Genomic DNA, 25657 nt, shown 5'->3' on the forward strand with positions numbered 1-25657 from the left:
TTGGAAATGGCCACTTCCTGTTCCAACATGCCTGTGCACCAGTGCACAAAGCAACGCCCATAAGACATGGTTCAACAAGTTAGATGTGGAAGGACTTTTGACTGACCTCAACCCAACAGAACACCTTTGGGATGAGTTAAAGTGGAGACTGTAAGCCAGATCTTCATTAGTGTCTGACATCGCAAATATACTTCAGGAAAAACTGTCAACAGTTCCCATAAATACATGGTTGAAACTTTTGTAAAGTCTTCCCAGAAGAGTTGAACCTGCAACACCTACATACGCATTCCAACCAAGTTACCATATTCCCTGCAAATATTAGCAACAGTGCGGTAAAATATAATGCAGATGGCACTGTATGTGTACAAGGTGAGCTGGAAAATGGTAAGCTTAATCATTTTTTGTAATTGTTTGATTTGAAAAAAAAAAAAATCAAACAATCTTGGATTCCATTTTGCCAAGTCAAGTTGATAACCTGTTAAAGGCAGTTTGGTGTCTGCACATCTTGCAGCTTAAGCCTTAAATTCTCTTTTTCGTTTATTGTGGCTGAAATATCTGGATTTGTCGATTAGGTGATAAATTGTAATCTTTGGCTCTCTTCCACAGCGTGTCTTTTGTCCTGTCTTCCTTCTCTCACCCCAGCTGGTTGCAGCAGCTGGCTGTCCCTCCCTGAGCCTGGTTCTGCTGGAGGTTTCTTCCTGTTAAAAGGGAGTTTTTTTCCCCACTGTCACAAAGTGCATGCTCATATGGGGTCATATGAATGTTGGGTTTTTCCAACATTTGTATTATTGTGAGGTCTACCTTACAAAAAGTGGCAGTTAATTCTTCCTTAACTAGGTTCATTAACAAAAACAGGATAACTGATAACAGAATAGCTGATCAGTATATATAGTAGTTATATAATGTGTTACAATCGGCCCAGTTGCTGGCACAAAACGGGAGGTCCTAGAAGCAGACAGAGTGAACTCAGCAATGATTACACAAGTGATTTATTTATTGATGGCAGTGAATAACGACACCTAAACCCTCAACCTAATCTGGTGACAACTATTTACAAGAATCTATGTTCAAAGGGGAATGTGCAGGGCTCCAGGAAGTTTCTCTGGAAACACTGGGGATGTGGGGAAAGCACAAAGGACAGGTTTTTCCAAGGCGGGGAGCACAGAGTCTCTAGGATACAGGGAGAGCAGAGTAAGTGAAGGAAACAAAGGCAGGGAGACCGAAGAGTTAATTAGTAAGTGTTGCTGCTTACTCGTGCTGATCCGAGTGAGTGGTTTTGTGACAGGGAAAGAAGTCCGACCTGTGAGTCCAGTACATTGAAGCAGACGGCAGGCAGAGAGAGTGAAGGTAATCAGTCAAGACTGAGCGGGATCGGTGGCAAATGATGAGGGTTCCCAGTTGCAGGCTGCCAATGGAGTGAGTATTGAAGCAAGCTGTGAGCACAAGGAGAACACAGGTAAGGCCAACGTTGAGACACAGAGATAAGCAGCCTGTTATCACCGTGAGTAGCTGACGGATTGGTGAAGGAGAGTAGACCAGGCCGGGTTTAAATGCAGCCTCCACATTGCAGCTGATTAGTCCCAGGTGCGGGAGATTGCCTGACTCCGCCTCAGGGAGGACCCCGGAAGACAGCTGCCAGCCCCGTTGCCACAACCACTGCAGCACTTAATGAAATGCCAGAGCAATTTCCTAAAATTTTGATATTTAATACTGAAGGATGAAGGGAAATCAATTTAGTAACAGTGTTACTTAGCTGATGGTGAGAGTCAAGTGCAAGAAGAATGTTCTTCACAATTGAGTTTGAGTTTTTGACAGCAGTGTAAAATGATCATTTGATTAATTGTTCAAAATGGAAATATGAACATGAGTAAAATTCCACATCAGGACAGCAGTATCAGCAGAAAAATGGAGATACCTGGAATAGCTGTAGTTTAGCTGAATTTGTGAGCCTTTGAGCAGAGACGTCCAGTTTAAACACTTTGAAGTTCTGGTAGGTTGTCATCTTCACAGCTGAACTCACTTCCTAAATGATAGAGTTGATTAGCTCAATTCAATTTAATTCACTTTTATTTATACAGCGCCAAATCACAACAACAGTTGCTTTATATTGTAAGGTAGATCCTATAATAAAATTCAGCTGTGCTCTCCGGAGTCTATGTGATTGAGGTAAATGGTAAATGAGCGAAACGAGCGTTTCTTTGTGTGCAGACCCTCTGGACTGTTTTCCCTGGTGTTCCCTGAGTGACAAGTGTTTGCGTGGATTCGTGTTTGGAGAGAGATGAGAGTGTTCACCTGGATTTCCCCCGGAGCCCTGCCCCTCTCACCTTTTGTAGATAGCACTGCCCCGCACCTTTTGTATATGCATTCATTGGATATTGTTCATTAATAAATTCTCTTGTGTGCATCAATCCCCGGAGTCCAGCGCGTGAGTCCACCCTGTACACCGTGACATTGACATTCTGCTGGTACATACCGAGGGAACAAGCTATATGATCAGAAAGTTACTGGAATTAACCCAAAGATAATCTGGTTCAAAATTGATCAGTATCCCCTTCAAGACTGTCACTTTTGCTTTCCAGCATGGTTACATTTTGGGGTGTTTTTTTTTTTCTTTCTTTCTTTCTTTTGCCTCTGCAATGATCTCAGCAACCTTTAAACTTGATTTTCAATTTGGAGAAATTAACAAATTTGCATGGAGACAAATTTTCAGAAGTAGGGCAGGTGGTGAAGAAGATTGAGTTGGTGTAGTCAAAAACCCATCTTTTCAATTTCCTGTATAGTGGTAGACAATGGCTTGCCGTTATTCTCAGGTTATAAAGACACCAGAACATTAAAACTCCAGTTTTCCCTGGAACCTGCTGATAGATGAGATCTTGAATTTAAGTATATTTTTATTTATTTTTTGCAGTTGTCAAATCTTTGATTATAACTCATATTCTCTACCATTATGCACAGAGTTCACATTCAATCATGTTTAATTAAGGTGTGTAGCCATGTAATGTCATTTTTTAAAGAAATAGGTATATAAAAATAACTTCTCAGTAAAAACTAAAATTACGATATACACCATTTTAAGTGATTACAATTGACAATATTAGATATTAATTAATATTATCATTATTCTTTATAATGTTGTAGTGCGTCATTATATCACAGATAATTTTGGTATGGCGTAATACAATATGTGGCTTTAAACCAGGGGTGTCAAACTGATTTTACATCGTGCGCCACATAGCCCACTTTGATCTTAAGCGGACCGGACCAAGGACACTCGGGATCCCGTTTCTGTCAGTGTAAAGAAGTTGCATATTTAACTGTTTTTCTGTATGAAAAAAGCTGCTGTCAGCACAACTATTTGGACTTAAAATGTAAGAATTAAATGTGTTAATAAATTACAGAAAAAGTTCTGGTTGCTCAACTTTTTTTCAAGATTAACTTAGATTTTTATAGTAGAAAGTAAAAATAAATAAATAAACTTTTCTGTTTTTCACAAAGTTACAGAGGTTTTATTAGAGATATAGCTAAGCGTTTTATAATTTGTCAGGTTTTGTGAAAGTTGAAAAAGCAGCGGTCGACAACACTACACAACGGTGCGTGACAAGCAAGCGAAAGAAAGCAGAGATTTTTGATGGGAAGGCGGTCCCGAAGCACACTGAGAGATAGAGCTGTCCAGGAAGTTTCGATTAAAAGTAAGAAGGAATTCATCACATTTTTTTCAAAAGTGAAGTGTAGTTTAGGTCTTCTTTTGCTGCTGGTTCACAGAATTTTGGTCAGAGTGACGGAATCCCCATTTTCGGTGAGATGTCGACTTTAACACGTGACGGCATGTCCGGACCCGCGTTTTCTGTTTACATCCCTTTGCGGTATCTGTTTACCCACTCTTTTAGCTTGCATTTAAATCCAGCGCTCCTCCGTTTACGTGGTGTGACGTCTGCCCCCTTCCTTTTTTCACATAATGGTAGAGTCTGACTTTGCAAGTTTGCATTTGATTGGCTGCATGGCGTGCCCATCAAAATAAAGCCAAACTCCTGCCTGCATACATTCTCAGCAGGGCCAACTGCCTTCTGCTGCCCAGCACACCACACACAGCTCTCCTTCCTTCTCCTCTGGGACTCAAGGTGCTGCTTAAATAGGGAAGACATGATTAGAGTGTTGACTGTCGGGCAGCCTCCCCCTGAACCCACTGCCCTGACCCTCCTCCTCCGCAGAGCTAAAAACCACACACTGACATAGAAATGTTTCTTAACATTTACATTTTATCAGCGATTAACAACAATAGTAAGAATGCAGCAGTTACTGTAAAGCTGGCAGCAGCTCACTAAAATTGTGTTGCACATCAGGAGATTTTACCCTGCTAGAATTTCTGGAACAGCTGTGAATTACTGTGAATAAGTCGGCCATCTACCAAACATAAGGTCAGCGGTTTGATCCTCTGCTTCTCCAGTATATATTGAAGTGTTCATGGGGAAAGACAGAACACCAATTTACCCCCCTGTGTATACGTCAGAGTTTGAAGGTGCAGGTGATGAATTAGAAAAAAAAAAAGAAGCCTTAAAGTGTAAAGACTAAAATACCGTATGAATTTGTGTGTGAATGGATGACTTTATCTTTATCTCAGTTCAGTAAAACTTCAAAAGACTACTCGTCCATTTATTTAAAATAGATTTCAAGAGTACTGTGTCTCTTATAGTATGTTTAAATTATTTAATAACAACACTAACGGGCAAATCAGGAAGGTGCATTGTTGGGGTGGCTGTAGCTCAGGAGGTAGCGCAGGTTGTCTGGCTAATCAAAAGGGTAGTAGTTCAATTCCTGGCTGCTCCATTCTGCATGCCAAATATCCTTGGGCAAGATACTAACCCCGATGCATTCACTGGAGTGTAAATATTCAGTAGAAATGAATGCTCGGGTAAACACGTTATATAGGAACCAGTCTATTTACCATTTACGTATGCAAACAGAAAATAGGTTGTATGAATTTCCAGTCCGGGGTTTGTGTTGTAATGTTTAGTATTGGAAAATTGCTTGATTTTATTATCATTTTAGTAATCTTAAGCTTTAGCTCTAACAAGGGTTTTGGTTTTGTGCTGGTTCCTATTGGGACGTTTTTGTTATTCCAGTTATGAGTTTTAGTCCATGTCATATTGTTTAATACCTCCTTTTATTTGAATTATTTTATTTTATCCCATCTTGTGTTTCATCAGATTCCCTGTTTTGCTAATTTATACCACTTGATTATTTTGATATGGAATAATGCAATGCTACTTTAGTAGTGTCCAAGAATAAAAAATATTAAGCTGAAATGAGGAAAACCTGAAAGTGTGACCATTTTTGTCACATTTGTGTGAAACTTACAACTTGAACCCTGCTGGGACTTGCTTGTTGTTGCCATGGTGACTCATGTTGCTGATGAAGTCAAGAGAGGTTTGGTAAAATGAGCTGAAATGAAATTTATTTTGTTTAATGGTTTATATGACTATTTTAGATATCTGCTGATAAACACCAGCAGTGGATGAAAATGTTTAAACTTTGCAATGTTTTACCTGATTCCTGTTTTCTTAAAGCACAGGATGATGTGCTCTCTGAGTCAGTGCTCTTATGCTCTTGTTATTCATTCTCTAACACTTGGCCTAAATTCAGTGTGGACTCATTCACACTCTCTGGTGGGTTTTCTAGAGTACTTGCATTGACTGTGCCCACAGTGCACTGGTGTGTGGCACTAATCTGAAGCTCTGCAGACTTGTCAGACTGCCACTAGTCACAGAAGGTGCTGTGCCTAGCAGCTTAATGCCCAGCCAAAAGAAGAAAGCCTAAACAATTTTACACCACTGCATTACAATCTTACAATGGCATTGGACAGTTTAAACACATGCACAGGAGACACACAAGTCCACATGTAAAGATATTCAACGATTTATTGATTGCTGGGCATGCATGGACTGATGAAGGTCATCTTTTCTTTATCATCTGAGGTTTCATCAGGGAGAGGTTCCGAAAGACAATACAAAACAAAGAAAAGAAATCAGAAAGAGGAGGGGAAAGCACTAAGCTAACAAGTATAAGTAACGCAATGTATTGCTTCGTTTTTTGTTGTGGAGATTTCAGAAATTCTCTTTACTTAAAAATGAAAATGGAGAAAAAGCTTCAGAAGTCTATTCATCCATCCATTTTCTGCCACTTATCCAGTGGCAGCAGTTTAAGCAGCAATATCCAGAGCTCCCTCTCCCCACCTGTGATATTCACCATTTGGCTTCAGCTGTGCCGTCAATGCATTTCCAAGCCAGTCGAGATCTCTTTTATAATCTCATTATTTTGGGCACAAAAGAAGTGGCAGGCCTATGATCTACAGCAGATGAACAGAGTATGAAAATCATCTCCTTAAGAAAGAGAAAATAACCCAATAAAGACCTGAGATGGGGCTAGTTGATGCATCTACTGCTTGATAAAACTTGAAATCGTCTCAGTGAAGGAGTAGCTGTCCAGAAGGGAAATGGGGAGAGAAAAGGCTGTGTTATGCCAAATTACACAAGAAATAGACTGAAGACCAGTGGCAACAGATTGTATGGAGTTAGGATTTCACATTTGATCTTTTGTTCCAAATCATTGTTGGTATGTATGACAATAATGAGGATACACAATGATCTGTAGAACACAGTAGATGAAAGCTCTGTCATAGTTGGTCTGCATTTTTAGCCAGTGGTGTTGGGGGTCTTATCAAAGGTAATCAATTATGAACATAGAAAGGTCCTGTTAGATTTTAATCCACCATGCAATATGATCTGGAAAGTATTTGATTGACATTTTTCAGCATGACAGTGATCCCAACCACAGTGTGAATGCACTAGAAGCATACCTGGGTAGAGAAATAGACCATATTGAAACTAGAGCTATCAACGTTAATGCGCTAATGCGTCATCACAATTAAGTCAATTAAAATTTTTAACGTATTTAACCAATCTGCAGCGCAGAATGGACAAACTTTGGACAAACTGCCCGTTGACAGAGACATTTCAGAGATTTTGAGTCATTCTGCACTCCAGATGGGTTAATTTAGTTAAAAATTTTAACTGTGTCAATGGTGATGACAGATTAATCAGCGTTAATGCGTTAAGGTTAACATAACGTTGTAACATAACAACGAAAAAGTGTGTGCATTTGTATTTGTTTCTATATTCTGATTGCAAAAGCTGTCAGACAGGACAGGATATTATTAAAAATAAATAAATAAAAAAATAAAAAACGCCAGAGAGCCAGAAGCCAAAGAAGCGCTTTGGAGTGCCTTCAAGAAGTCTGGAGAAAGAATCCTGAAAAAAAATGAAAGACATTACAAGAGCTCACCTAAGACACTCCAGGCTTTGTTGAAGAATAAAGAGTTTGGCTTTTATATTGTATTTACATGTATGTTTGCCGGTTTCAAAAAATTACTGCACCCATTTCCTATTTTCCCAGCTAAATATAAAAAATGGGGCTTGGTTTCAGAATTTTGCACTGCTGTATTGTAGGGAGGAACGTAGATTAACTCTTAAAAAAAAAGAAAGCTAATTGCTAATTAGACATCCTGTTTTTTTCTGAGTTTTGCATGATCTGACAGGGTGGAGTTGCTGGGACGTCCACTCTGAGGATGATTGGAGCAAAAGATATCAAATTTGGATGGATCACTCTAATCAGACCTGTTGCCTCTGATTTTCAGTTCAGTTCTTACACCAGAAATTTCTCCCTGTTTCCCTTCTTTAAGAATGGCTTCTTGGCAGCCACCTTTCCCACTGAGACCATTCAGATTGATCAACTAGTAGATTTTTTTTGACGCCTTCTTGGAAGAAAAATATGAAGTGACAAGGGGTCAAGACTTTTGCACAGTATTGTGTATGTATATGTATCCCTCTTTTGAAGAAAAATTAAGAACTTGACAGTCTGACCTTGCTAAACATAGCAGGTAAGTAAGTGAAATTTATTTATATAGCACTTTTTAAGACACAAATCTGTTACAAGGTGCTTTACTGGGAATCTAAAACAATATTATAATAATCACATGAACAGCTAGACAGCAGTTCCCATTCCATTTATTATATATGATTTATAAATTGACACACTCAGACACTCACATTGAAAGTATAAAAAATACAAGACTACAGAGTTTTCTAGACTTTTTAGTGAGGTCTCTTCTTCATTGCTTTAATATATTATTTTAACTTAAATGACAAAAATGGGAAATTCCTATTTTTCTTAGGATAGTTTTGACAAATCCATTCATCAAGCAAGTTACTATCATTTATGTCATTTTAAAATGATATCAGGGCATAGAAAACAGAATCACATGCAGCCAGCAACTTTTTACTGAATCTATACAGCACATCCTATAAATAAAATTGACTTTCGAATATATGTGCTTCAAGTTTCATTGTACTTTGTATTACAAAATGTAAGGAAAGGTGATATCACAAGGGAAAAACTGAAATGTCAAGGAATGATTAAAGGTTGGGCTGACTTTTGAGCACTAGCTAACTGACAGAGTCATGACTTTTTCAAATACACAGGTCAAAAAAGGGCTTGGCTGAACAATTTTCAAATTGCTGCAACACATGACTGATTCTTTAAAACTGATTTAAAAATGTAATCACTGTGCTGGCAGGCATTTGAGATTTAGATACTACAAAAGCAAAGTCGAGAAATGTTCTACGCTTACAAATAATGAACCAACATGGTTGAAGTGTCTTTCACACACCAGGTGACAGTAGCACCTTTGCGCTCTGGAACGCATTCTTTTCTATAGCTTGCATCGTGCAAGAACAGATTACCATTGCGTCAAGAAAAATGCAGTGCAAGCGTGGCAGCTGTGGAGCACTTCTGCATGCGGTGTAATGGAAATTTGTACAACCAAAAGAAAACACAGAATGATGGGGAAAGGTTACACATTACACATAAAGATCACAAGTGGTTGCAAAATAATAATTTTGTAGTACAGACCCAAGCACAGCACAGCACAAATTTTGAGCCATTCGCTCAACCTAGCAATCAGTGCACAAGCCACTTTCTATGTGAAATGGTTTCATTAAGAAATATTTCTAAAACTTCTGAAAACAATGAGTAATATGTAATGATTCCAGTTTGCTAAAACCAAAATAGGAGGGCGTAAGACACAGATGAATTAAAACTAGTGCAGCACAAATACACAGCTAATGTCTCCTTTAAACATGTATGTACCATATAGCTACTACTCTGGCTCACCTTGCTCTAAGAACAATAACCTGCTCCTGCTGTTTACTCATATAGTTTCATTTATTAATATATCTAAAAAATACATAATTTATCGATATCAGACCATTTTGTATGTGCATGGTTTTGTTTGCTTATTTTTGTTGTAGTAGATAACACTCACTATTCACAGTGCTTAAAACTAAACAGTACAGGCCAACACACAGTGTGGCTGATAGCTGGCACCATTCCAATATCCATTAAAATGTAACTCAAGCCCAATACTGCTCAGCTGATTTTGCAAAGCACCCATGAACAACTACTGAATTGAGCCACTCTCCAAAGTACTGTCTCGGGAAAGAGGAAAATAGTGTTTTTGTAAGTGTAGTATTCCTACCAAAGCAGCATACATACATCAGTTTTTGTTTTAAATCTCACTTCAGAGTTGTCTTATTATGAGTATTTATGCTTCCATTAAAATTTTTTATATTTTAGCTCAGTTGCAGCTATTTTTTTACACATAATATAATATAAAATAAAATAATATAATATAATATAATATAATATAATATAATATAATATAATAAGAGAAACTACAATTTCTGTAGTTAATTCGTGAAATAACCTTGCATAGGAAACTTATATAGTTACGAAAATTATAAATAAATTTCATTTTTTCAGCATGGTATTCACTCACAGAAACGGACAATCATTTAAAGAGGCTATAATTCAAAGAATATACAGAACTTGTTAATTTAAATAAAATGAAAACACCAGAATTTTCCTTTGTGCACACCTTAGCAAAAGAAAATGTATCATAAATGATCAGCGTACTAATAATTAAATTTTATTTAAATTAAGTGTGGCTGATAAAAGGTATGTTAAAAAAATGTAAAAAATGTATTTTACTCATTCTGCACCTGACAGGAAGTATTCTGATAAAGATTAATACTGACGAAGTAAACATGAATATATATATTATTTTGATAACAAAATAGTTATCTACAAATGTTTTGTTATTGAGTGGATATATAAATATGTATAACAATATATATGTATTTCTATACATATATATTTACAACTAAAGGTGCACTTAAATAATGTCATCAAGGAGATGTGGGGTGCCTATCCAATCCAACGTCCTGGGCTCTGAAGCAGCCATAATCATGCACATAAACTGTTTACCAGTCCTCTTATCAATAGGATAGATTGTAGTAGGAGTGAATCTTCTGTTACTTTCCACAAACTCACAGAGCTGCTGATACACTTGTGGGTATTCGTGGCGTAAGAAAACCCCTCGAATCCTTAACTCTCGTTGTATATTAATGAAACAAATTTCTCTGGCCTTCCGGCCTTCTTCTCCCTCTTTGTCGAGATCTGCTGTTCCTGGGGGTGGAGTAAGGATCAGTGTTTCCATGTCACTCTCTTGCTTGTGAACCTTTCTCTCTGGGCTAAACGAAGCCAATGCTACTTTTGCATATTTTCTGACAGTTGGAGCTTGGTTCCTTGGTGATGGCCCTTCAGGCAACTGCTCACCTACAGCAATGGATACATTTAAGATGAAACATTCGTTTGGGTCATACTCTTTACCAGCTTCCTGCAGTTCTTTACAGTACTCCCCTAGGTTGTCTTTGAAGCTTTCAAGCTCTCGAAGGGACAAATATGTAGGAGACATAAGTAAACTATCCAGACCATACTGCAAGAAGTTACTAGATGACAAAGGGTTAGGAAAACCAAGGAAGAGAACTCCTCTACCTCGAGAAAGGTAGCCAACTTTGGCAATACGGGAGAAGGCTTTGTGGACTTCAACAGTCTCCCGACAGTGTTTGATGATATGACGGCAAGTGCTACCAATTCTTCCATACAGGCAGCTTTCTTTATGAATATCCCAGTCCTCCCTGCGACAATTTCGAGAGCAGTAATAGGTGTAACAGCTATGGCAGGATTTAAAATAAAGGCAGGCATTGAATAGGGTTTCTGTCCTCCGGCATTTGTTGTTAGAGCACATCATTGTATCATCCTCATCTGGGCTCTGATCAGGGGAACACTCGTCTGCACTCTTCATTACATCACTTGCCCCATCTATATCTCGAAAAGCATCAGGATTCATTCGGATCGAGGTGGGTTGTTTGTCCAGAGGAGCTGCTTCTTCTGTGCCTGTCTTTGAACTCTTTCTGGACAAAGACACTGCTTCTTCCTCATCAATTAACTTCTTTAGTTGGTCCAGAATGTCTTCACTTGCCCTTCTGCTGGGTGGCTTATAGTCAGTCACAAGATCAGCCAGAAGTTCATCAAGTTGTTCAAGACTTTGCTGAAGTGAAGCATTGTCATGTGTCTTCTCTTTGGCTGAGCTTTCAAAGTCCCGATGAATCATTTCTGGACTCTCTGTGCTTCTGGTATCAAGAATGTCCCAACTGGCAGATCGTCCTTCAGCCTTATTAAGGCTACTTGATCGAATGTCATTATCTGTGATTGTTATTTCAGGGGTGACAAACCAGAGTTTACTGGAGCTGCTCTTTGATATCTCTGTTGGGCTTTTGTCAATCAGTGAGTTGTCAGACATTGACAAGGCTGCATAGCGTCTTGGTGAACTAGAGAGATTAACAACCACTGGTTGTGGTTTTTCACCAGCAGATCTCTCGGGCTTTCTGGAGTCAAGAAGATCATCATAACTCTGACCTCGCTGTACAGGAAGAGGCTGTTCTCTTTCCACACGTGAGTTCAGAATATTGTCCCAAGACCTTGAGTAAGATTTGGAATCTGTACCAAATCTTTGAGGTTCAACACATGGGTTGGTATACCACGGAGTCAGTGCAGGCTCTTGTTGTACTCTTGTTGGAGTGACTTGAGATGCATGAGAGGGAGGATTGGTGGTGTAACCAGATGCATCTGAACCATACCAGTCATCTGTTTGTGAATGCATTACTCTAGCATGTCTTCTGCCTTCAGTGTAATATGCCCTAGCTGGGACATGGTGCTCTGGTGGCATTGCATACATCTCACTGGAATAATAAAACCTAGGTGGAGCAGTCTGAATTTGATAAGACCTTGGATCATCCCCATAAAGTATTCTTGTTGGAGGTGTCTGTATGATATATGGCCATGGTTCATTTGCTGCATAGGGTTTGGGATACCCTGTCTTCATAGAGTATGAATAGGGCTCCATTTCAGAATAATATGGTCTTGTAGCTACAGCATGCACTATTCGAGTTCTTGGATCTTGCACAAATTGGACTTTTGGAGTATATGCTTGTCCAGGTGTGTAACGTTCATCATGAAAGTAAGAACTTGGTTGAGGAGGAGCAGTAGTAACATATCCCCCTGGGTCATCTGCATAAAAGAACTTAGTTGGCACATTAGGACTAGAGTGAGCTCTGCGTTCTCTGCCATAGAAATCACCTGATGAAGGCATCCTCTGCAAGGAAATCTCCATAGGTTGTACATAACTACTTGGCATGCTACGGGAATATTGATAACTTTGTCGACTTTCTGTAACAAATGAGTCAGTGGGAGTAGGCGTTCTAGAATATGAGAAATGACGTGGCACAGTCAGGCTCCTAGTCCCTGCACTGTGGTGTCTCTGCCAGGGTATGTCCATTTGAGGTGTGGCATTTTTCCGTCCTGAATGATGTAATGTTGCATCATCAGGCTTGATGTCAACCCGACACCTGACATGAGGGCTAGTTGCTGGTTTATCCAGACCTTCATCCTCAAAATTATCAGCAGTGTAGTGAGGAGAATATCGACTACTGTCACCCATTTGTGGCTGCAACTTAATGGGATGTACTTCTTGCATATGAGCCCTGGTTGCTGCATAGGAGGGTTCCCTATGTGGTGATACTTCTGGTCTCCGACGGGAGTCTCTATAATCCCTTTGGAACTCTCTGCCCTTCCTTCCTGAAGATGATGATCCTTCAAGAGACACGGCAGTGAAAGTTGTCTGGACTCGAGGTGCACTTTTTGACCTGGTCCTTCGTTTTTGTTCAGGGACAATTACCTCACTGGCCATATCTGTTGTCACTGGCTGAGGAGTCAACCTGTGACTAAAAATGTCAGGAGCAGAAAAACGGTACCTCTGCCGGTGGCCCAACACATTCCAGGCAACATCTTGGTTGGATGCCTGCCTATCTCCTTTCCTGTATGGAGAATCCATAGGATATTTGTGTGATTTGGGGTACTCCAGTGACTTATAGTCAAAGGTACGGCAGTGTCTCTTATTGTCTTTGCTTTTACCGTCCTCCAGTGTGTTGGAATTTATACTATCACATTGTTTGGAAGATTGTAAGGACTTATAGAGTGAAGAAATGGGGATCACTTTTATGTCTTGATGCACCGTTGATACCAGTATGTCAGGTGGGTCTGTGCGTGTCATCTTAAAGGGATTCCTCTAGTTTTCTCCATCAAGTTGCTTTAATGTTGATGTTGCCTGGAGAAAAACAAAGAATTTCAGTCACATTTTGTACAAACATTAATAACGAAAATTTATATTAAATTCTGCAAACTATTCAGCCTTCTAGGACTGTTGTAGATCAAAACAAGATCAGTACTACAAATTTAGTCGAGCAAAATTGTACCGCTCTAAATCATGGAATTGAAAAAGGTCATCAAATTTTTTTCTCCATTTCAAGATTAACTTTCCTTGTGAACAACTTGGAATAGAGTTGCTGCTGACACTGATGCAGCTAGTGAGATGCCACTTAGGCAACTACTTAACTAATAAGATATTGAGGGTGGCAACAATCAGTTGGGGGCAGCAGGGAGGGGGCCCCCGTTATCTTCAATCGAATTTCCCACATTGACTAAAACTTAGCAATCCCCAGACCCAATGCCTAGCTGTACACACACACACACACACACACACACACACACACACACACACACACACACACACACACACACACACACACACAATGCACAAAGACACATATCTATCCACATCGACCCGACCCTCCAAAATGCATATGAACACATGCCCTCCCAGAGCCAACACTGGAATGCAGCCAGCCTGGCCCCAGATCACCAGCCAACCAGTATGGGGTCTAAATAGTGAGTATGACTGTATGAGAACTAGAGTGCTATTAAAACTGAGGGGACAGATGCAAGATGAGCAGGTCACCCACTGCCCATAACACGAAGAACCCGGGACCCATGCAAACAGCTTGCATGGGTCCTGGGCCCACTTTTCTTATTCTCTCTTCTTCTGTACACCAGAGCACCGCTGCTTCAGTTTTCAGGCCCCTCTTCTGTGGAACCAGCTTCCAGTTTGGATTCGGGAGACAGACACTATCTCTACTTTTAAGATTAGGCTTAAAACTTTCCTTTTTGCTAAAGCATATAGTTAGGGCTGGACCAGGTGACCCTGAATCCTCCCTTAGCTATGCTGCAATAGACATAGGCTGCCGGGGGATTCCCATGATGCATTGAGTTTTTCCTTTCCAGTCACCTTTCTCACTCACTATGTGTTGATAGACCTCTCTGCATTGAATCATATCTGTTATTAACCTCTGTCTCTCTTCCACAGCATGTCTTTTATCCTGTCTTCCTTCTCTCACCCCATCCGGTTGCAGCAGATGGCCCCGCCCCTCCCTGAGCCTGGTTCTGCCGGAGGTTTCTTCCTGTTAAAAGGGAGTTTTTCCTTCCCACTGTTGCCAAAGTGCTTGCTCATAGGGGGTCATATGATTGTTGGGTTTTTCTCTGTATCTATGAAGCACCTTGAGGCGACTTATGTTGTGATTTGGCGCTATATAAATAAAATTGAATTGAATTGAATGCAGACCACCCCTATGGAACCAGGGGCCTAACCAGAAAATCTGCGACCCCCGCATCAGAGCCCCAGGTTGAGCTCCTGGACCTGCAAAGAAGAGGCAAGCCACCTGGCCTGGGGCCAGCACCCATCTCCAGGCCCCTCCAGGCCCCAGGAATCCGCTAGACACCCATAGCCCTAGAGACCACCCCCAGCCACCTGCAATGCAGGCAGGGAGAGGGCACTACAGTCGACAACTATCACCAACAAAGTAATGTACTTGATCAGTGGGGACCAGAGATAAATAAAAGAAACAAGATGATAACAGTAGATCTATACGTAAAATTCTATATTGAGTTATACAGAATCTGTTTTTTTTTTAATTATCCTTTCATGATTATAGTTTTAATTAGTGATGTGTAAGGAAGTAAGATGTATATGTGACGTATTTACTTTCCTAGCAAATTCACTTACGTCACCTAAGCTACACAACTACGTGGGGTTGGGATATAGACACTAATTCATATGGATAGGTCCTCATATGGATGGGTCCTGTTCAGCGGTTCTCTGCCAGAACCTATATGACCAGGAACACAAGATCATATAGCATGCATATAGTTATCTGTTGTGTGCATATAGTTATCTGTTGTGTTCACTGTTCAGTGTGTGCATAGTCTGTAAGGCACAGTTGGAGCATCCTTTGTCCTGTGTAGTGTGTTCCATGTATACTTTTGTATTGTATAAGTTGTAAATTGGTGCTTTTAGTCATTTTGAAGGTGTGTAAGCATATTTGTGTCTTGAAGTTTTGGTCTGGATTGATGGAAAGACTTCGCTCCCACTTTGTGGTTGGAAAGGAAATTGAATCATCATTTTAATAATAATATTTTTGATAACAATTTGGGGGTACAGGTAGGGCTGGGCGATATGGCCTAAAATTCATATCTCGATATTCTTTAGCTGGATGGCGATATACGATATATATCTCGAAATTTTTTAAACCCATAAAGTAAGAACAAAAAGAGAGTTCTTAGTCAAAGCTGTGTCCCAGATGTTGTTTTTGTGCATAACAAAACGCTCACAATTGTGCAGTCAAAATGTAAGCTAACAGACGCTGAGCATAATAACAAAGCCAGACAGATTTCGCAGCTGCTCTGTTCCCAAGTTCTACTGCGTGACTGACAGCCTTGAGTTTTAAATCCGCTTCGTAACCGTGTCTCTTACAGGTGCCATTTGTGGTCCTTATACGCACACAATACGGTAATATTACGTTGAAGAAGGTATGCATTACTCTGTGAGGCTCCAGACTATGGTAGCCATAATGCTCCAACAATCCATCAAGCGGTGCGGCTTCGTATCTTACCAAAGTCGTACTAAAGCATTTTTGACAGATTGCTACCACATAAAATCGGTTTGCAGTCAGTAAGCACAACCAGAATTCATACATAAGGCACACTGTCGATTTTTGAGAAAATGAAAGGATTTTAGTGTAAGGTTATAGTTCAAAAAATACGGTACACGAGTTTTGTAAGGTAGTTTGTTTCGGGGCAGGAGGCTGGGAGACTTCGCGGTCTGGGATACAGCACTCTTCACACCCTCTTCATTTTGCACTTTATGGCGCTGTTGTAAATAGTGAAAATACTAGTAGTGCTAGCTGCACGGCGTCAACATGTTAATGACGTAACCACTAACCGCAATGCTAACGCGTTGACACTGTGCAGCCCCATGCACGGGGCGATCCACGGTAACTCATTAACGGAGATTTGCCGCGTTAATACAGTTATGGAGTTAACGTCATTTTAACGAGAGTAACGCTGCAGCACTAAAATAGTAATCTCCAAATGTTTTCTTTTTACCGACCAGCTGCTCTTTGATAGCTGCTGTGTCCATCTTGTCGTTACCTGCAGGTGAAGCGATGGGGGAGGGGGAGTTGTGTTCAGTGAAGGAGAGAGGCGAGGCCGAGTAACGCAGCGCAGAGATAAAAGTGGATGAAAGAGAGGCAAACTTGCGGTTCCACTATATTGATATAAACGATATTGTCACATCTCTTATCTCATATAAAAATATATTGATATATTTAAAAACTTGATATATCGCCCCGTCCTAGGTACAGGAATGTAATAATTCATAATCAAGTTCAGTTCATTGGGATTAAATCTTTCCTGTTTGATGGATTTCAATTCCTGATATTCAAGAAACTTACTTTTGCTGATGAATTTCTGAAATGAAACAGAGTTTCTATCTTGAATAACATGCAACGGAAATTTGGTATTTCTACACCACCATTGTGTTTTGGCTTTTGTAGAGTTTTAAGACTTATTTGTGGAAATTCTTCCCATGAGAAATATAGGTAAAGTTTTCCAACATGTAAGACCATTTATAGTAGAGGAATATGGTTCAACTGTACCATATCTGAGACCCTGGGAGAAAAATAATTATACCTAAATATCTAAATGTTACCTGACTATAGTGACACAGTGGAGGTGTTCTAAAAATTAAAATTCAGAGGCAACTGTTGATTTGCTCCATTTGATGGAGTAGTTTGATATAGATGAATACTTTTCTATTAATGTGATTGTCCTCAGAAGATAGGTTTGTGTGTTACCAAGGACAAATAATACATCATCAGCATATAAGCTTATCTTACGGTTTGTATTTTCTTTTAATATTTACATTTGTGTCGGACTGCTGCTGATAATGACTCAATGAAAATGACAAAAAAGGAAGTGGCAGAGTGGATAGCCCTGTCTGGTGCCCATTTGTAGATTGATCTTACTTTCCAAAGCTCCAAAGTAAGCAATAATCTATTACATTTATTAGTTTGCATGTGTTAGTGGCTGAGTATCTGCTCCTGATAAAACCTGTTTAGTCAGGGTGTATTATAAATGGAGTGATTTTTTTCTTAATCTTCTTGCAAGGGCTTTGCAAAGTATTCTGTGGTCTAGATTTATGTGTGACATTGGGCAGTAGCTGGATGGTAGTCATTAGTCATCTATCTTTGCATGGTTTAAGAAGTAGACTAATGATGGTAGGGTTCTTAAACTTAAGCTGGTTAAACTTAGAGGTGAGGTGGAGGTGACTTGTACCTCGGCTGCAGAAGAGGATGGGGCAGCATCCTCACCTGGGACAGTGCTAGGGGAGCGGATAGCCATCATTTAATCATCATTTAATTGGGGCTGCTGTAGCTCAGTAGGTAGAACAGGTCACCTAGTAATCAGGAGGTTTTCCAGGAACACCCAGTCAAGTCATAAGCAGAAAGAATAAACAACTGTTGAAACAGACAGGCATAACATTACATGGTTTTGAACTACTAATGCTGCTGAGACCAGTTGGGAACAAGTACAACTTATTGCCAGCAATGTGGACCAAGCTCTCACGACAATGGCTTGTAGTAAATACTCTGTACCCTGAAGGATGTGTTTTATGCCTTCAGGTTCACAAAGCACATGTAGACTGGTTGGGAGAACTCTCTGCAGACTCAAATATCCTCAAGAGGAAAAAGAGCTGGTCCAGTGTTCTACTACCAGGAAAAAGACCACTGAAGCTGATGTTCCAATAGGACAAAGTCTCCTTTCTAGTACCTTGGCATTGACCTTCTTAGGGAGGCTGAGTAGTGTGATGCCCCTATAGTTGGAACACTGTTGGTGATCCCCCTTCTTAAAGACAGGAATCACCACCCTGGTTTCCCAAACAAAAGGTTCTGCTCCAGATTTCCACGTGATATCAACCAAGACAGCCCTACAACAAGTAAGGCCTTAAGGAGGTAGATGGCTCCATTCACCTCTGGTTTGTTGGTTACCACCTCAACAGGCACTGTCACAGAGAGCCTGTGAACTTTCAGCACACTGCAGTGTCTTTAATCTATCTGTTGTGTATATTGCTACCACATTACTTTAAAAAAAAATCATCAATGGAGTTGCTAAAAGCTCCACCTGGAAAAACCTCAGGAACTGCCACACCAGTCTGGGTCATTTTGGACTCCTTTTATAGTAAAGTTCCTTGGTGGTTCGATTCCTTGTTCCTCCATACCAAAAATCCTCGGACAAGACACTAACCCCCACCTGCTCTCCAATGCATCCATTGGAGTATGAATGCGTATGAATGTATGTTAGTTAGAAAGCACCGACAAAGCATAGACAACAGTGCTTGTGTGAACGGGTGTGTACGGATGAATGTGGCGTGTTGTATAGAGCGCTTTGAGTACTCCAGGAGATTAGAAAAGCGCTATATAAGAATCAGAATCAGTCAACAAACTGCTCGAAATGCATTGACAGAAACAGTTCAGGTATTTTGAGTAATTCTGCACTCTAGATGCGTCAATTGTGTTAAAAATTTTAATTGCGTTTACCGTGATGGCAGATTAATTTGCGTTAACGCGTTAATTTTGACAGCACTAGTAAAAATACATACTCACATACTCACCCAACATTGAGACACACAGAACGCAGTATACACACTCTGCTCCCAGGTCCAGGCACCAACATGCCCAGAGGGGCAATCTGACCCCAGACCAAGGATATGGTTCCCTTTACTCTGGGGTGGAGACTAGCAGACTGCCCCGGTCCCGCAGCAGCAGGGAAGTCCACCAGCCCAGACATCAACCAGACCTCCTCCTGGCCCCCTGCCCCAGAGAGCAAACAGCGAATGGGGGTGTGAGAAGAGGGAAGAAATTAGCGATGAGGAGGCGAGGAAAGGGGTGGGGGGGAAAGTACCCCCCGCCCTGCAGCCAGCCTTCTCGTTGACCCCCATGGGCACACCTGTTCCCCCAAATCCACCAAGGGCAGAGAGCTCAGGTCCATCGAGACCGGGGCTCACAGCAACAACACTACCATGGCCCACAGAGCCCACATAGCCCATTCGACCCTACTGCAGAGGAAAACTACACCCACCCCAACATTCAGTCAACTCACAGACTACACCTGCAGAGTGTATTCCACAAGAGCAGAAACCACCTGCAAAAGATGGTAACAACCTCCCCGCCATCTAAAGAGGCCCTAGCTCTACAAATGCACCAAAGGCCCCGCGTCAGTGCCAGGCCCCATTGCATGCACCCACGCACAACTCCGGTGATACAGGAACCAGGCCCCCAGGCTAGCCAGAACACCAGCTTGGAAACAAAGCACCCACAGAACCCCAAGTCCCCAAGCCTGGCCCGGACCCGCACTGCAATGTCTGCCAGCATAGACCTCCCCGAGCCCTGCTGCATGCAGCCACCATAAAGACACCACCCAAGAGCCACCAGAGCCCCATCCCAGCCAGCACTACAGCCCCCAGGTCAAGACCCCCAAAAAACCCACTCCTAGAGAACCCCCAGACAGTCTGCTTAGGATTTGCAGAAGGCAGTGAGAGCCATGTGGACTGTGTTCATCTCCATAGTGAAATCATTTAAGTCACTCAGCAAGCAAAGGGGAGGCTGAAATGTTACATTTCAGACATTGATAGTCTTCGCATATCCTGCGCTAAAATGTCTGAAAAAGTGGACAGAAGCAGAGAGCGGGGATATAATTGTCAGGTGTATTGTCTTGACAGTGTGCGCAGAAGATGTAAAACCCATCCTGAACATCCGCTGACCTGTATAGTGCACCCTGTGTAGTATTTTATATTGTAGACTGTGATTTCTAATCAAATTAAATGTTTTTAAACATGTCTGAAGAAGAACATGTCAGAAGCTGTTGTCCAAGCTGACTGATAGATCCGCCTCCTATTTCGCAATAGGAAGTGATATTGATTCATTTATTTAGGAGTGTCCTGTATATTTTAGACAGTAATTTGAGGGGTTTTGAGATTAAGGAATTATACCACACTTGGTGGTGTTTATAATTTGACTTGATTAGGCTTAAATTTATTATTAAATTATATATTTAATTTGTTAATATTCTAAAAATCTATTCTTGATAATTCCATATTGTTTAGCTAATCTGTCAAACGGTATAAAGTCTGTTTTTTCGATTATTCATAACTGTTCAAAGTATTTAATTTGTTTACAACTCAAATCTGCAAAGTTTATCATATCATTGTTCTGTAGTATGTCAGGGTTGTTCCAAATGGGTGTTCGAAGACCATGGGATCAATGAAGACTCAGTCATTTTTAGAAACTCCCACCATGCTGTTAGAGAGGAGCTGATATTGATGCTTTTAAAGCAATGAGCTATCATCATTGAACTACCGTTCATTAGCTCAATGATGATTGAGCTAATGAACGGTAGGATTTAAATCTCTACATTTTCCATAGTTCCAGTTCTACATCCACTACTCACTCCACCACACCAATCTTAGAACTGAAGAAGCTTCTCAGATGAGAGGTGAAACATCTTCAAGAAACTAAAAGAAGTCCAGATGTTTTTCTTTCCAAGCTACTTAGACTACCTAGACATTTTTTGTTCTGTACTGTCAAATGTTTGAGGCATGGAAGCCTTGAAAATCTAAATTATAATACAGTATTAAAAACTGAAGTTGTTATACATGTGTACTTGATTTTTTTTTTATTGCGGTATTAAAAAATATATCACATATACCAAAATACTTATAACTACAGAAGAAGGTAAGAAGACTTTTAAACTGATACAGGAATTCTGTTCAGGAGCAGTATATGGGAGGCTGTGTGTGAAACTCCTTCATCAAAGCTTTTCAGTTGTGCCAACACGCCTAACACAGTTTTTGGTTCAGTAAAAACTACTACTTTCATATTAAATATTCAAATGGACAGATCTGACCAAAAGATGACATTGGGAACAGATGAAATATTTCATGGTAAAAAATAAGATGGAAACATAACAGTGAGAATATGGCATATACTTTATACAGCAGTAAGAAATTACAGCAACAGCAAAAAATTATATACTGTAACAGGCTTCAAAATATAAGCCCGTTGTTCCTGGGAAAATTTGATCTTTTGAAAACATCTCCCAGTGATCTTTTTAAAATAACACACTTATCATGATAATTTAATGCTTGCTAAAGAACCAATACCAAGGAAAAGCAACAAGCAGAAGGGATTTGTTTGGGCCAAGAAACACAAGGAATGGACATTAGACCAGTGAAAATCTGTGCTTTGGTCTGATGAGTCCAAATTTGAGATCTTTGGTTCTACCCGCAGTGTCTTTGTGTCTTTGGTCTCTACATGCATAGTTCCTGTCATTAAGTATGAAGGATGAGGTGTGATGGTGTAGGGGTGCTTTGGTGGTGACACTGTTGGGGAATTTATTCAACACCGAAGGGACACTGAACCAGCATGGCTACTAGGGCTGCCACAAACGATTATTTTGATAGTCGACTAGTCACCGATTATTTTTGCGATTAGTCGACTAATCAGATCATCATCCATTAGACGTAAAACTACAGCTTATTGCACCAGCAGCATCTGCTCTTATATAACTATCATTAGCTTACAGCTTTAAGTGTTTAAGGTCTGTGCTAACTAAAAATAAAGACAAGATGATAGTTTATTGAATTTTAATGAAATTTGCAGATTGTTTCGGTGAAGATTAATAAACTCCTTGCTATCTAAAATATAACAGGACACTGGAGTATATTCTGGAGCATCTCACACTTCTGATAATCAGCTGTCTGCTTGACGTTTATTCAGCTGTGTAAAAACTATAACTTTAATCTCAGACAAACTGATTTACTCAGGAACAAATAAAATACTAAAAAAAAAAAAAGCCAAACAATAACATTTTAAGTTATCTAAGTGACTCATATATATTTAACCTGAGTAGCGAAAGACGGCGGTGGGTTTGAAAACGATTTGCGGGGAGTCCGGTGTTCTCACGGCGCTAGTGAGCCTAGCCCCCAGCTCGCTAACGAGCTAGTGGGTAACAGATGTCTCCGAAAACGTCGGAGCACTTTTGAAAATATGTGGTGTCCTGATAAACTGAGCAGATATTTGAGGTTTACACAGCTACATTCTCGCCTGAAAATATGTTAAACGTTTATTTTGTGACCCAGAAAGAATAATAAGAGTAACATTAAAACTAACTAGCTGCCGCCATTGTTGGAAACTGCGCTGGGCCGCGCTATGAATTCTGGGACACAGCTGCTTCTTCTTCTTCTTCGGGGTTTAACGGTAGCTGACATCCTTGTACATGCAATGCTGCCATCTTCTGTTTCAGTCCGTTATTACACTCTTAAATCCTGCCACTTATTCCTGCGTCTTTTGTGATCGTACAAAGTTTCAAACGACGCGTCGACTATTAAATCAGTCGTCGACAATTTTGATAGTCGACGTAATCGTGACTAGTCGACAAATCGTGGCAGCCCTAATGGCTACCACAGCATCCTGCAGCAGCGTGCCATCCCATCCCAAACACACCTCCAGCCTGTGTAAGGGCTATTTGACCATGAGGGAGAGTGATGGAATGCTGCATCAGATGGCCTGACCTCCACAGTCATCTGACCTAAACCTAATCGAGAAGGTTTGGGAGGTGATGGACCACAGAAAACAGCCAACAAGATCTTGGAAAACCATTTCATGAAGGACATTGACAGAATGTTAGTGTGCAAAGCAGTAATCAATGCAACGAGTGGCTGTTTTGAATAATATAAAATACAAAACATGTTTTAAGTTATTTCACACTTTTTTGTTTACTACATAATTCCATATGTGCTTCTTCACAGTTTTGATGCCTTCAGTGAGAATCTAAAATGTAAATAGTCATTTAATTAAAGAAAAAACATTAAATGAAAAGGTGTGTCCAAATTTTTGACTGTTAGTGTATGCTCGTATCCAGACAACATCTTTTGCAGGGAAGGAATTGTGTGTTTCAGCAAGATAATGCTAAACCAAATACTATATCAATTACATGTAAAATTCATAGTAGAAGATTTCAGGGCTTTCACCATATGCATGTTCAGTTATGATTCTCTTTTAGATACTAAATCATCACACAAAAAGACATATCTCAGCTTGTCTTGTTGTTGCATGTACGAGGGAAAGGCAATAGCAATGACATCCTAATATAACATTTTTATATCAAGTAAAATTTTAGTCCACGGACAACATGATATGGCATAGCCCTAATGAAAAGCAAAAATCTAACTTCATCCCCTCCCAAACTGAAACAAAATAAAAGTAACTAGGACAAACTTATATGACAGCTGGATGTGTGGTTCATTCATTCTCTGTTTGGATTGTGTATAAAGTGTTTTGTTTTGACGAACATATGAAATTTCAAGACCAAAGTTCAACCCAAGACACACTGTACAGCAGACTTGAAGGCTCCATCTCTTTACTTGTTCTCAATCCAGGTGGAGCAGTCTCTGGTATCTTGTGTGTCAGCCCCATAACTGAACTATTACAAGCAAGCTGATTCCTCACCTCTACAAATGCCCTTTTCTTCTCACTTTCCTGCATCCATTGGCAGACAAATGATGTGTGTAGATGATTGACAGTGTGCTGGATCAATGTTTTTTGCTGCAGTTTCCTCACAATATGTCTATTGTTCTTCTTAGACACCTCTGTATGTGGCCTCTCTGTGGCCACATGCCGACCCTATTGCATTACAGCAGAAATCTGACTTTACTGGTCTACAGTGGTAAAATTATTAGTTTGTATTGACCATTTGATAATGGACCAATTAATATGGGAGGCAATAAAGCAATGATGGGTATTGATGGGTGCAATGATAGGCATTTGCCAGTATTTTTTACATCTGTGTATGAGGGCATACATAGTGCTCAGGGCTAGCACTAGCATTTTTTTTAAATAAAATGAACTCTCGTCTCAGAGCCGTGAATCAAGCGTGAATAAACGTCGCATGGGATCGCTGGGGTAGCTAATACTGCGCAGGCTACTATCCTGATTGCTGCAGCACATCCTGCAGCTCCTGCTGCTGCCTGGAGCCTGAATCCTTAAGAGGATGATGTCAGTGTTCGACGATGGGAACACATTAGCCTATCGTCAGCCAGCAGAAAGCACAAAAAAAAGTAGCCAAATGAATAATACAAAGAACCAATACCCCATCTATGCTCAGAACATGCAATGCTCTGCGAGCTTCGAGTGATTACAAGCAGTTTAATTATTAGACCATAGATCCGAGAACAAGGTGTACGGTCTGCATGTTGTTCGGCCCGTATTACCGTCGCAGTGTTGTGAAATTAAGCAGAGATTTGCGAGGGGGAGACGATCCAAACGTTCCTGCGTGCATAATAGTGGACAGCGCGATACCGTAAATCAAAAGCTGCATCTTACCGCATCAGTTCGGATTCCCAGCTTGTGCTTATCCATTTTCTGTTAGGGACGTGACACGAGGGAGTGTGATAGTGGTTTCTCAGTGACGACATCGAACATGTGCAAAAGGCAAAGCTGCTCCTTATTGGTCAGAATCTTTAGATTTTTTTCCTCCTCCTCCCTACTCGGTAGATTGCTGCGTTACCCTGCTGCAACATCCACACGTATGTCGCCGCAACCCGTGCTCCGTCCCCCCTCCCGCTTTCTCTCTCGCGCTCTCTCCCCCTCCATTGCGCCTGTACCACTGACAGCAACACGCCTGAAACCACCCCTTCCAATGAGGCTGAGTGCCTCAGCCTTTCGCCTGACTGCAATGACCATGTACAAAAGAAGCAAAGCTCTGGCGCACATTTACACCGCGGTTCCAAATTATTATGCAAATGACATTTTTCTCTGATTTTCCTAAATAGTCGATCCAAGTGACAGTCAGCATAATTTTCGAGTCATCAAGCATTAGAGTATAATTGGAATGTTACTGAACAAACATCCCAGTGAAA

The 25657-nt window shown here is 40.5% G+C and overlaps 1 protein-coding gene across 1 annotated transcript; it reads right to left on the reverse strand.

The window, feature by feature from the left end:
- Nucleotides 1-9746: 9746 nt before the first annotated feature.
- ajm1 (apical junction component 1 homolog) lies at nt 9747-25312 on the reverse strand. Its single transcript, XM_086301792.1, has 2 exons — nt 25122-25312; nt 9747-13618 (listed from the first exon to the last, which is right to left on the reverse strand). The coding sequence occupies exon 2, from the start codon at nt 13562-13564 to the stop codon at nt 10286-10288; it is 3279 nt and encodes a 1092-aa protein (XP_086157918.1). The 5' UTR covers nt 13565-13618; nt 25122-25312; the 3' UTR covers nt 9747-10285.
- Nucleotides 25313-25657: the final 345 nt, after the last annotated feature.

Source organism: Aulonocara sp. 'chitande type north' Nkhata Bay, linkage group LG7 (genome assembly GCF_057382095.1).
Source record: "Aulonocara sp. 'chitande type north' Nkhata Bay isolate Kocher_YH1m ecotype deep benthic linkage group LG7, A_spYH_male_GT1.1, whole genome shotgun sequence".
NCBI classification, from domain to species: Eukaryota; Metazoa; Chordata; class Actinopteri; order Cichliformes; family Cichlidae; genus Aulonocara; species Aulonocara sp. 'chitande type north' Nkhata Bay.